Genomic DNA, 13,023 nt, shown 5'->3' on the forward strand with positions numbered 1-13,023 from the left:
ATTGAGGCTTTCAAGAATGTAGGGATTTTTAAAACATTCAAGGGTATTTATAGGCTTGAACCCTTGGAGATTAGGTTTTTAGGGAAACCCCTTTTGGGCTTCTTAAATTCAAATTGGACTTTGGGTTAACATTGAATAGGCTATGGAATTATTCACTTGAGTTCCTTATAAAAATTGGTTTAATCTTTGGAATAATTCAAATCGCTTTAATTTCAAAACCCACATAAATTCTCAACTTAAAATTAAATCCTCTTTTATAATTAATTAAAGTAATAAATACTTTTAATTAATTACACACATTTAAATTACTTATTTAAATGCGATTTAAATTCGTAAAATCCCAAAATGCTTTATAAATATAATAAATTATATTCATAAAAACTACAATATATATATATATATATATATATATATATATATATATATATATATGACCGGGTTCTGGTGAGAACCTCTCTTAAAATGAGAACCTATTACAATCGTTGGATTAAATCGAAATCAACGGATGAGATTATATCTCAAAAAATGTAATTTTCGGTTACCTGGTTTCAAACGCACGTTTCTCTCTCTTCATTCCCGACAATATCAGACTTTCTCTCTCTACTTCTCTTCAAATTTGCTGCGATTTTTGTCTCTTCAAAATTGCTGCTTCAAATTTCTTCATATTTGCTTCGATTTGTGAGTGCATTTTGGAGTTGGATTTTGTACTAATTTTGAGAAATTATGCGAACGTCTCTTTCAGAGTTTTCAAGCTTGAGTTCGTCTGTATTGTTTTGGTGAATAAATTTCTCAATGATAGAGGTAAATGTTGCTAACTGAGTTCAATTAGATATCTGGACTTTTAGTTCTCTAATTTTTATCGCTAATTCTATCTTCGCATATTAATTGAATTAATTTTTGGCTTGAATTGCAAGTTCATGAATAATTTAATGCGAGATTCCCGTAGATAGATGTAAAAGTTGTGAAATCATCCCAATTCGATGTCTAGGCTTTTAAATTTCTTCAGCTAATTGAGAAATTAATTTAAACCTTTAATGATTTCAGTTTTAGCTGCCTAGCAGCAGACCATCAGCTAGCTTGAGGTCCTCTGCATTATCTAATTTTGATATTGCTTCTTATGCGTTTCCTATGTTACTACATAATCTAATTGTTGATTTTCTAGGTTGATGTAAGTGAATATGTGTAGCAACATGAATTTGTGTTCGATGTTGTGCTACACGAAAATGTCTCAAATGATGCAAAAGTAAACTAAAAATGTGCAAAAGTAAACTAAATTGCTAAAAGTATACTAAATATCTTGAAAAATATTGAAAGATAAATGTTGTAACGGTTTTTGATTGTTGCTCTGCTTGCTTTTGCTTCTGCTCTGAAAGTACACTAAGGTAGGTGATGGCTTGTGCTTAAGATGTATGTAGGAGAATACGAGATTGTGTTGAACTTGATTTGTGTGTTTAGTTTTTATCCTAATGTGTTCTGTTTACTTTTGGAGAGATTAATTTTACTTTTCAAGAGATTTAGTTTACTGTTAGGTTCTGGTTTGCAGCCTGGTTCTCTTTATTTGGTTTGATTGCTGATAAATGTTGTTCCCTATTGGCCCAATAAACCCAATGATGAAGGCGCCGTGAAAGGGTAGCTCAGAGAACAAACACGAGTGCCTAGATTGGCTTGATCAGCAAGAGATGGACTCGGTGATCTATGTTTTGTTTGGGACTACAACATCGATGACAGAGGAACAGATCAGGGAATTGGTGGATGGACTGGAGAGGAGAAAGCATAAGTTTGTGTGGGTGTTGAGAGATGCTGACAAAGTAGACATTTTAAAAGAAGATGGGTCGCCAAAAGGCCATGATGTACCCGAGGGTTACAAGGTGAGAGTTAAAGGCCTTGGATTGGTATTAAAAGATTGGGCACCCCTGCTAGAGATCCTAGGACATCCAACTACTGGAGGATTTATAAGTCATTGCAGGTGGAATTCTTGCCTCGAAAGCTTAAGTATGCGAGTGCCAATTATAACATGGCCTATATACTCAGATCAGCCAAAGAACAGTATGTTGGTTACAAAGGTGTTAAGAATTGGTGTGGTTGTGAAAGATTGGGCTCACCGTGATGAGCTTATAACATCGAATGTAGTAGAGAGTGCTATCAGGAGATTGTCGGCTTCAAATGAAGGAGAAGGGATAAGGAAGAGGGAAAGAAAATTGGGAGATGCAGGCAGAAAGTCAGCTGCCAAAGGTGGTACCTCTTGCATAGAACTGGATTCTTTTGTGTCTCATATTACCAGATAACTGAATTCTAGAGATGGTGCTGACATATGTTCTCTGTTTTGATCATCAATTTGAAAGTACCGCATTTATCAACACCTTTTGGGTTGATAATGTACACAACTCATAACCAGGATTACATAGTGGTTTGAAGTGGTGACAATTACAGTTTTATCAATTATATTTTTCTCTTAAATGTTTTCTGAAAACCTATTAGCTCAACCGGTAAAGCACTATGAAAATGCATAGGGGGTGTAGGTTCGTTTCCTACAGAAGTTGTCTCAAAAGTACATTTAAAAAACTCAAAAGTTAATAAAATAAACTTAAAAGTAAATCCAAGAATCTCTAAAGTAAATCATAATAACTCAAAATTATCTAAAAGTCTTAGAAAGTATCAAAAACTTATTACAATCAAATAGTTCAAAGTGACAAATGATCGAGCAAGACTTTCATCTCTCTGCAATATGAAACAAACTATAAGAAATAAATATATGGTCGGGTGACAAAGTAAAGGTTTTCAACTTAAAAGTAAATAGAACAATAGAAAAGGTAAATAGAAATAGAAAAGTCTAAGTAAAGGTATTTCAATTATAAGTAAATAAAACAATACAAAAAGTAAACACGAACCTACGTGGGATTCAAACCCACATCTTTTGATGCTCTACCGATAAAAACCAAAAAAAGTAAATCGAAATAATTCAAAGTAAAGGTTTTCACATTAAAAGTAAATAAAACAATACAAAAAGTAAAGATGAACCTACGTGGGATTCGAACCCACATCTTTTGTGCATTTTCACAAATTCTCTACTATTGAGCTAGTAGGCTAATGTTTTTAAATAGAATAAATAAAAGTAAATCACAAACCAAAACACTACCCTCCAATGCCTATTTATCTTAAAGTAGACTAAATCTCTATAAAAGTAAACTAAATTTCTGTAAAAGTAAACTTAATTCTTTAAGGTGTGTTGGCTCATTTTTGAGAACATGCATCGAAAACTTTGTTATTGGCTAGATAGAGGCTTAAGTACTGATTCCTAGTAACCAAGATCAGGGACGAATGAGTAACACACAAAACAAATACAAATATTTCCAGAATGAAAGTGCTTATATGAGTAAACTTCATGTGAATGACAGACCCTATAAGTCCTCTTGCAATCTGTTGAATCGTCTTCTTTGGTTCTGCATCAAATGTCAGATGCCAGCACAATAATTACTGAAATGTACCTGCAGTAATCCATCACGGAAACCAAATATGACAAAGCGAAAGTATTTAAGTTCAACTCCAGGTTATGAACGTTTTTGTAAAAGGCAATTCTGACCCACTTATCAATATCAACAACATATAGGCCATGGAGCAGGAAATGTAATCTGAAGGTACTTAGCCATGGGGTACGATAGATGGTTATTACCTGTTGAACTCATTGATGATATTTATCTACTTGATAAAAAGTCGGGTTATCGAGGATCGAGTAAAACCTAGGGACATCAAAATCCGAATGAATTAGGTAAGTCCAAACATATCTCCACCTTTTGGAAAGAAGGCTAGTTCTTGCTGCTGTTTACATTTCCACCAAAGGTAACAAGTAGACCAGTATATCATCAGGTAGTCCACTAATTAAATCCACATTGTCACCCACATCACCCTCATTAACACCAGCATTAGTGGTGATCCTCTGCCAATGAAGTGGGATACCTTATAAATATTATCTATAAGTTACTCATAGTCTAAAATGAATATTGTTTCCAGAATCTCCCCTTAACATCAGTAGCATGGACTTAATATTGACTATCCAAGCATAACGTTATGGAGATAAGATTCTCCCGCATGAGCAGCCAACAAAAGAGAAATTACAGACTGAAAGTCGTCCAAACATGATAAATTACAGAAAAATGTAATCACATTATTATTCTAAAGAAAATTACTTAATAAAAGTGACAACACCTAACTTCAATAATTTAGTTGAGCTAATTGCCTAAGAATTTCAATAATTTGTAGATGAATTTGGGTTTTGATTCATATTTTGCGAAAATACTGATAAAAGAATTCTCGAAACCCTAACTTCAAATTTTGAAATCGAACTGGAACAAATTTCGAACCCTAAATTTAGGAATCAAAATAGCGAAAACTAACAGAAAATTGAAAAAATGAATGCGTACCTGGCGAATTGAAAGAGAGAAAATCGCAATAAGAAGAAATTTTTTTAGGAACAATGAAACTTGAACATTGAAGAACCTGAAATCCTGAAAATCGAACATTGAACATAAAGTCGAACAAGAGGATTTATAGGAGGAGAGAGAAAAATAAAGGAAGAGAGAGAACGAAAAACTAAAAAATCAGGAAAGGGAGGAGATGTCATTCAAATCTGCAAAATTACCAATTTGCCCTTATAATTTTGAGTTGGTCGGGCGAGATAAGGGTCGTTGATTGAATCGATCCGAGGGCTGAGATTGGTTCTCAGTTCTCATCTTAAGGGGTGGTTCTCACCGGATCCTGATATATATATATATATATATATATATATATATATATATATATATATATATAGGACCGGGTTCTGGTGAGAACTCTTCTTAAGATGAGAACCTCTAGCAACCGTTGGATTGAGATGAAACGAGCTGCCGAGATTCAATCTAATCCAACTCCAAAAAAAACACGTTGATTTCTTTCTCTTCTCGGAGAACTACTGGTATGATTGTTTCTCTCTTTAAAATATGTGATTTCCCCCCCTCTACCTCTCTAAACACTACGCTCTTCATTTTTCTTCAAATTTTCGGAAAATTTGTCACAAGTTTAGGTATAATCTGTCAACTAATAGCTACAATTACACTTTATTTCTTCGCAAAATCAAAATTTCTAACGTTTTACATTGATTTTCCAGCTTCAATTTGGGAGGTTGTCTAGATTTTGCAGCAAATTTTGGGCTCCATAGAGATGATGTGAGCAACAATTTGAGAGTTTTTAAGCTTGAATTCATCAGTATTGTTGTATAATTTGGATTCCTTCTAAAATTTCTTAATGACATAGGTAAATATTGCTAATATAGTTCAATTGGATTTCTAGGTTTTTTATTTCTCTAATTTTCATTGCTAATTTGGTTTGATCTTCGCATATTGATTCGGCTTGAATTTGCAAGTTCATCAACCTTTTCTGCGAAACTCCTAAAGTAAAGGTAAGAGTTGTGAATTCAGTCTAAATCAATTTCTAGATTTTTCAATCTCTGTAATTTTCATTGCAAAATTACTTCAAGCTTCGCATATTACTTGAATACAATATATGTTTCTAATACAATAATCTGATTGAATTTTTGATCAATTTTAATTCTTGATAGAAGTGAACAAATTAGCTTTTAAAATGTGTTGAAGTATACAAAAACTGTGCTAAAGTAAGCTTAATATTGCTAAAAGTAAACGAATTTGTTCTTGTGCTGATGTTTTGGTCTGTGGTTCCATGTTTTAAGTTGTTTTGCCAGGTTTAAGCCAAAGATTGTGTTTGTTGGTCAGTTTTGGTGGTTCTATTCTGTTGCAGTTGTGTTTTTCTTAATTTTTGGCCTTATCCAACTTTATTTTGAAAAGTAAATTAGTTAGACTCGTAAGTAAATAAACAATCAGTAAAAGTAGATAAATTAAACTTAAAAGTAAATGATGGTTGGATGTTATGTACAAGAATTACACGTTGTTGATAGCTACTGATTATGGTGCCACTAGGTCTGCTATTATTAGATCAGGTGTTGGTTAGTGGTTATTGTGAGTCAAGTGTAGCAAGTTGACCAAGGTTGACTTTGTGATGTTGGTTTCTCTAACTGTTGGTTTTACCTTAGTTGACTAGGGGTCTGTGCACAGTGTGATACTTGTCTGCAATGGCTATAGAGTTGTCGTGGCTTGTTGTTTTGTTTTGTAGCGTTGATGTCAGGGTAAATTTATGTGTTGTTCTGCGTTGTTGTGCTGCTGCAGTTCTGCTTCTGTTAGACCTTTATTTCTCTTGGAATGGAAGCATGTATACAAAACTAAGCACAGAGGAGGGGAAACTGGGAGATGAATGCAACTGAATAATAAGGTATGGTTGAACATATTACTCCACATGTAAGTGTAAAATACACTCGCTTCTAGTTTTGCAGAGAAATTCAAATATGAATCAAGTAAGCTGATATCTCTTAAAGAAACTAAATTCCTTTTAAATTAAACTAAATCTATAAGGATGACTTGTTTTGGTGGTAGTTTTGGCAACTTGAAGTTTACAATGTTTGATTAAGGCCCTGAGTTCTTTTCTGTCAGATTGGTGTGTAGAAAATCATGTATTCTTTTCTCTTATTTTAAAAAGTAGATCAAAATCTGATAAAAGTAAATAGATTAAGCTGAGAAGTAAACTAAATCTATATAGAAGTTTCCGCATGTTAATATCAAACTAGCTTGATTGAGTCTGTTCTGGTTCTGGTTCTTGTTTGGAATCATTAGCTTCAGTAGATAGCTCAGACGATGATGGTTCTACGTCAGTAGATGCAGGGACATTTGGTTGCATGGGTTTCTTGAATTGAACCAGAATCATTGTTATGTTGTCGCAACCTTCACACCAGTAGTTGAAGGGGCCAAACACCTGTCCTTTACTCTCTCACTCAACGCAGAGAGTTTAGTTTCTTGCAATGTTCATCATAACAAATTACTCATGAACATCCACACATTAAAAAATTGCCATCAAAATCCAAAGAACAAAAAGCTATACTTTCATCTTGGCATTGAATGAAATTAAGAAAAGTATTATGCTTAAAGTTCCAAAGGATCACTACAAGAAAAATCGCTTATAGGGGCAATGTAAATTTGCCTCTGAAAACAAACATGTAGCCTCTAATTACTTTTTGAAGCAAAAAAGTGGTTGCTTCTAATAAGTCCGTCGCTAATTAGTGGTTGCCTCTAAAAGCCCCGGCAATATTACCTGTTGCTTCTAAAAGGCACATACATTTAGAGGCAACCATATAGATTTGCCTCAAAATATAATTGGAGGCAATATAAAACGTTGCTTCTAAATACCACATATGTTTAGGGGCAATTATATAATTCTTCCTCGAAATATAATTAGAGGCAATAAAAAAAGTTGATTCTAAAAACCACATATATTTAGGGGCAACCATATAATTTTGCCTCAAAATATAATTAGAGGCAGTATACGAATTGATTTCAAAACCACATATATATAGGAGCAACCATATAATTTTGTCTCAAAATATAATTAGAGGCAATATCTTACTTTTTAAATAATGATGTTAAGATGCAATTTAAAACTGTCATGAAAGGTTTTTAAAGGCACTGCAAATAATCGAGTGTATTATTTCATATATTTCCAATAAGAAGTAACCGATAATAAAATAGCAAAAGTAAACCAAAAATCTCATGGAAATCAAAGATTTTTCAACTTTTATTAATCAAAAGCGAAGCAATTGTTGTACAAGCTCAGCCAAATAAAATACCCTAGAAGCCCAAAACTAGCAAAACCCATAAAAGTAACAAAAACTACCGAAGTAAAACCAAGTCACATTGGCCTAAAATAGCTTTGCACAAACCGACCAGTGACCACACCATATCCTACATTTACTCCTCTTCAGATTTGCGGCTACCTTCAGGCTTCAAGAAAAACAACAACAATGCGCTTAACAAACTGCAGATCACACAACATCAAAGTGCATATCAGCGGGACTAGAACAATCAACACCAATTAGCAGAACAGAATAGCAGCACAATGGTACTAGAGGACATCGGAACATCAACACTACAACAGTAGAACATGATCAATAGATCAGCAGCAGCAGCAACAAACATTATCAACAGACTGCATATAGATAGAGCCATTAAAATGTTTATCAATAACCCTACAAAAGCTTGGGTTGATCTGTTATAGCGTAATCCCATAGCATCTAACAGAGTACAGCAGAATTCCAACTTTTGTCAAATAATTAATGGAGAGTTGTAAATATTCAAGCAAAAACAGGTTTTCAAAAACAATACCCGGTCATACCACTATACCACTGAACTGAAGAAAGTGTTCTTGCAAACTCGAACTCAAACCTGTAACTTATTCTCATAACAATATTCCAGCATAAGTTACCCCAACTTCCAATATACGTAGTAGGTAAAAGATAAAGCCAGACTCTGAATAAGGGAGCCGGGAGTCTCCATGTTTTTGTGATGATCCTATGAAACTGAAATATGGAATGATACAAAACCATAAATGAACAAACAGTATCATATAAATTCAATAAAATTAAACAAAACTTTATACAATTTAGTTAAGAAACCCAATTGTAGAAATCATACAAAGAAAGAACAATTAGCTGCTACTTGCGTTTTGAAGTAGTACTCGAATGTTTAATTTATCATAAATCATAAAGTAAATAATCACGAGCAAAAGCTAATCATAAAACTTAACATTCCACTAACACTTGCGTTGTAGCTACAAATTAAAGAGAAATTATTTATTGATAAATGCTAAACTTCATCTTAAATTCTTAATGCACGTAGGACTGTTAAGGAAACAAGGAATATATTAGGAGTAAATTTGGAATGGTTTATTAAGCCTTTTCCAACATCAGCATACACTTTTATATAAAAATCAAAATTAGGAAGCAATACCGCCACTAGTAATATGAGGCTGCTGATTTTATATAAAAATCAAAATGCAGTTTAAATTTTGGGATGATTGGTCAAGTACCTTGGTGATCGACGAGAGACAATTTGATAGCGAATTAGATGATAAAGTAAAATTGCCAAAACAACTTAATTCTGCAATATTCAGCAGAACTACGCATCAATATGTAAAAAACGGAAGAATTATACATACCTTTCCATCAATCAAATCACGAGATCTAAGACGAAACAGAACCATTAAAATCAAACCATATACCTTTCAATCAACAATTCCGATTAAAGAATCACAAATTCAGCTTAATCAAACCCTCAAATACAAAACCAATAGAAGTTCAATACGAGCTGTAGTAAGAATAATTAAGACAAATTAATGTCGTAAGAATTACGCTTCGTAAGAGAAAGCTATATTACTGAAGCACCATTTAATCTCAAATTCAAAGCTTGGGTACAGAAGAGTGGTATAAAGCATGAAACTTTCCCCAATATTATAAAATCATATCTAAACATTTCGGAAAGATAATAAGTCAAGATTTCAGAAATTAATCCCAACAAAAATGCAAAACACAAATTGAAAATCATCAGCAACATAAGCAAAGTAATTTCAAATGTTAACAAGAAATTGATTTCAGTCGCAAAATTTCCAGAATCGTTACGAAGTACACAGTTCATTTTAGAAAGGAGTTGTATGACAAAAATTTTGGGTCTTTGACATAAAGCATAAACCTAAAAGAAAAATAACACAATTAAACAAGATTTTTACCTCGGAAAAAAAATTCAGACTCCTCGAATATGGAGAGAGAAATTGCCTCAAGGTGTTGCCTCTATATGTAAATTTTCTTGTAGTGGATGTAACTTCTATTTTATATTTAACTTGAATTTTGGAGAATACATCAATTTGAATACAATTGTGCCAAACATTTCCAGACTTACCCTGCTCAATTGTTCATGAATAAAATCTACAAGCAGTCCCTTAGAACAACCAACAGAGTAATTAGTCACATAATATATTAAGAGTTTAAAGGGAACGGCAAATGGCGTAAAAGAGTGTTACTGAATCAAGAAATAAATCACAAATGCACCTAGTGCAAAAGCTAAAACATCATCTGTTGTAAACTTCTCAAAATTACCAGAGGGTTGCACAGTGGTACTCCGGTTCTTATGGGTTGATAGTAAAGGAATTTTCTAGCTTGCCGGGGGGGGTGGTGGTTGTCAGATTTGGGGACACAGTAAGTCTTCATTGAGGGTGGATCCTAACACTAGGGTCTTATATTGTTGTGTAGGGCCGATGGTTCGGTTTTTAAGTCAGCTTTGGTAGCCTGGCCAAAGTTGACTTGTTTCCTGTTTTGTTTCCCAAAAGTAAACTAAATTAATCTAAAAGTTAATTAAATCTCTTTAAAAGTAAACTTAATAATAATAATGTAGCGTCAATATTTTTCTATCCTTAAAACCTATTAGCTCAAATGGTAGAGCACTATGCAAATGCATAGGAGGAGATGTAGGTTCGACTCCTACATAGGTTGTCTCTAAGAGAAAACTTTTTTAAAAAAGAAAACTCATAAGTAAATACAAGAAACAAAAAAGTAAATCAAAATAACTCAAAAGTAGATCAAAGTATCTCTTAAGTACAGGTACAATTGTTATACGTTAAGCTAAACTACAAAAGTAAAGAAAGTTACAATGTTACATATAAAGTACATGGAAATGTTCAAAGGTAAATGAGTTTGTTCCAAAAGTAAACTAAAATTGTACTACAAGGTCCAAAGCAGGCCAACCTTTGCCTTCCTGTTGCTTACACTTCTTCACAACCCCTAAGTACTAAAAGAAAACAAAATAACTGATTTAGCTGCTTCTTCTATTTGAGTTGTTTCTTTGAAAAAAGTAGGTGATATTATTTTAGTGGATTTAAGACAAAATAAAGTAATTGGGAAGGAGCTGGGTGAAATCTAAAAGGTAAATAATAAAAACCTAAAATTAAACAATAAAAACCCAAAAGTAAAGGTTTTCCAATTAAAAGTACATAATGTAATACAAAAAGTAAAGACGGGCCTACGTGGGATTCGAACCCACATCTTTTGCGCTTTTGCAAAATGCTCTTCCAATTGAGCTAGTAGGCTATTGTTTAATAATAGATTCGGGGTAATTAGAAAGCATTAACATATTTTTCTTTTGTGCAATTTTAAAGTAGATAAATAACCGGTAAAAGTAAATATAAACGATTAAAAAGTAAAGATCATCAAAAAGGAAATTTATTATATGCACTATAACAAAGAGGTGTGGCCGGAATCTAGAAACCTGGTTTAGAAATACCCTTAAGATGGTGGCTTCCTAGTGTACTGATTGTCGAGGCTGAAAAAGTAGGCATCAGTTAACAGTAAAGGTTTGTTAAAGGTGAATCATCTCAATACTATCAGCTGATTCGTCTTGGATTCGAGGTATCCCAAAAGGCCTTTTAATTACAGTGCATACTAAATGAGAAAAATCCGTAGAAAAATTAATGGTCTGATTAATCTGATGTCTGACAATATCTGCAGGGGTACAAGAATATCATGGAGAACTGCCAAGAGAATGCCATGATCTTGAAGGATGGTATTGAGAAGACAAGCCGCTTCAACATCATATCCAAATACATAGGAGTTCCACTAGTTGCATTCTCTTTAAAAGACAACAGCCTCCACAATGAGTTCGAGATTTCAGACATGACTTTACACCATATTAGTTACGCGTCACTCTAACATTTCATGTTCAGACGTTCATACCCTGGGCCTAGAAATACAAGAATGGTCATCATTCTAGGATATGGTTGGTACACAAGCATAATCAGAACATAATAACTTCAATGTAATCATAATGACTAAACCAGAGAATAGGAACAAGAGAATATATAAATAAAGCAGAAATCCATACCCTCATGATACAATTACCCAGAAATCCCCCCATCCCAGTTATCATTAAGCCACTATAGGTGCATAACTCCCTTATGCTAAATTTAACTTTCAACTTTAAGTCTGCAACTTCCATCAGTTCACGAGGCTAACGCTCCTCTTTCAATTCCAAAACGTGATAAACAATCACCCTGTCTAGGGATAAGGATTTGTTTACAAAAAGCTTTTCCAAAGTAAGTACTATTTGAAATTACAGAGTATACTATAAAGAATGTGTTTGCAATTCTGCATCATAAATCAATATATTGTTTGAGAGATTAATTGGCTAAAGTCAATAGATTTGAACATGACCAACCTATTTGAAAACAAAGGAAGCAACTACGAGTATGAGCCTATGAATATGGCATGTTGGTCACATAAAAGAATTCTAAACAAGACATTAGCACCTTAATGTGCCTCTTGCCATTATGTCAATCTATTAGCTGCACCAACAAATGCATGTTCCTCGTCTGCAACATTAATCCAAAGAGAAAGAACAGGTTTACGACAATCTAGTAGGAACACCCAAGAGTGCATATAAAACAAGAGAATGTACAAATAAAGCTTACTAAACCAATGAAACAGATATACTTTGATGGCCATGACTCCAAAAAGAGCAAGCATTAAATGTAATTACCACATCCTTCGATGATGGATCATCTGATGATCTATAACGTGAATAATCACCTTGCGATCCCGAGCCTGGATGATTTCTTCTAGCAAATGCCTCCACTGCGCCAGAAAATCTATCCGGGATTTCTTGTCCCCCTGGAGCAAAAAACGAACAGTTTGTAATGTTGGTGAAGTATAGAACCTTAAATAAAATGAAAAATGTATATGTGCTACAAAATACTTGCCGTCCTCTCCGCTCTTTCAGCAGAAGGTCCAGGATTTAAAGCTGGTTATCCAATTCGAGTATAACACCTAGCTAATTCCAGAAAATCAAAATCATCAAAAGTAAAACCCTAAATCGGAAGATTGAATCAAATGAATTCCATTGAAGGAAACTATAATTCAACGGAGTCAATTAAATTCCAATAGATAAACCTAATTCCACAAAATCAATTGAATTCCAATACATAAACACCTAGCTAATTCCCCCCCCCCCCATAAAAAAGAAAAGAAAACCTAATTCGGAAGAATGAATCAAAGGAACTCAATTTAACAAAGCTACTTATTCAAATAAATCAATTGAATCCGAATGAATT

At 33.6% G+C, this 13,023-nt stretch overlaps 1 protein-coding gene and 1 long non-coding RNA gene across 2 annotated transcripts; one reads left to right on the forward strand and one right to left on the reverse strand.

Moving 5' to 3' along the window:
- The first annotated feature begins 547 nt into the window (after window positions 1-547).
- On the forward strand, window positions 548-2,503 carry LOC110778006 (zeatin O-xylosyltransferase-like). Its single transcript, XM_021982565.2, has 2 exons — window positions 548-801; window positions 1,617-2,503. The coding sequence occupies exon 2, from the start codon at window positions 1,680-1,682 to the stop codon at window positions 2,283-2,285; it is 606 nt and encodes a 201-aa protein (XP_021838257.1). The 5' UTR covers window positions 548-801; window positions 1,617-1,679; the 3' UTR covers window positions 2,286-2,503.
- Window positions 2,504-2,955: 452 nt separating this feature from the next.
- Window positions 2,956-4,631, reverse strand: LOC130470346 (uncharacterized). Its single transcript, XR_008930522.1, has 2 exons — window positions 4,419-4,631; window positions 2,956-3,934 (listed from the first exon to the last, which is right to left on the reverse strand). It is a non-coding gene; the product is annotated as an uncharacterized lncRNA (long non-coding RNA).
- Between the last annotated feature and the right edge of the window lie 8,392 nt (window positions 4,632-13,023).

This window comes from Spinacia oleracea, chromosome 3, assembly GCF_020520425.1.
Source record: "Spinacia oleracea cultivar Varoflay chromosome 3, BTI_SOV_V1, whole genome shotgun sequence".
In the NCBI taxonomy this organism is placed as follows: domain Eukaryota; kingdom Viridiplantae; phylum Streptophyta; class Magnoliopsida; order Caryophyllales; family Amaranthaceae; genus Spinacia; species Spinacia oleracea.

Coding starts and splice junctions, on each gene's coding strand:
- LOC110778006 (XM_021982565.2), top strand. CDS start 1,680: ATGGACTCGGTGATCTATGTTTTGTTTGGGACTACAACATCGATGACA.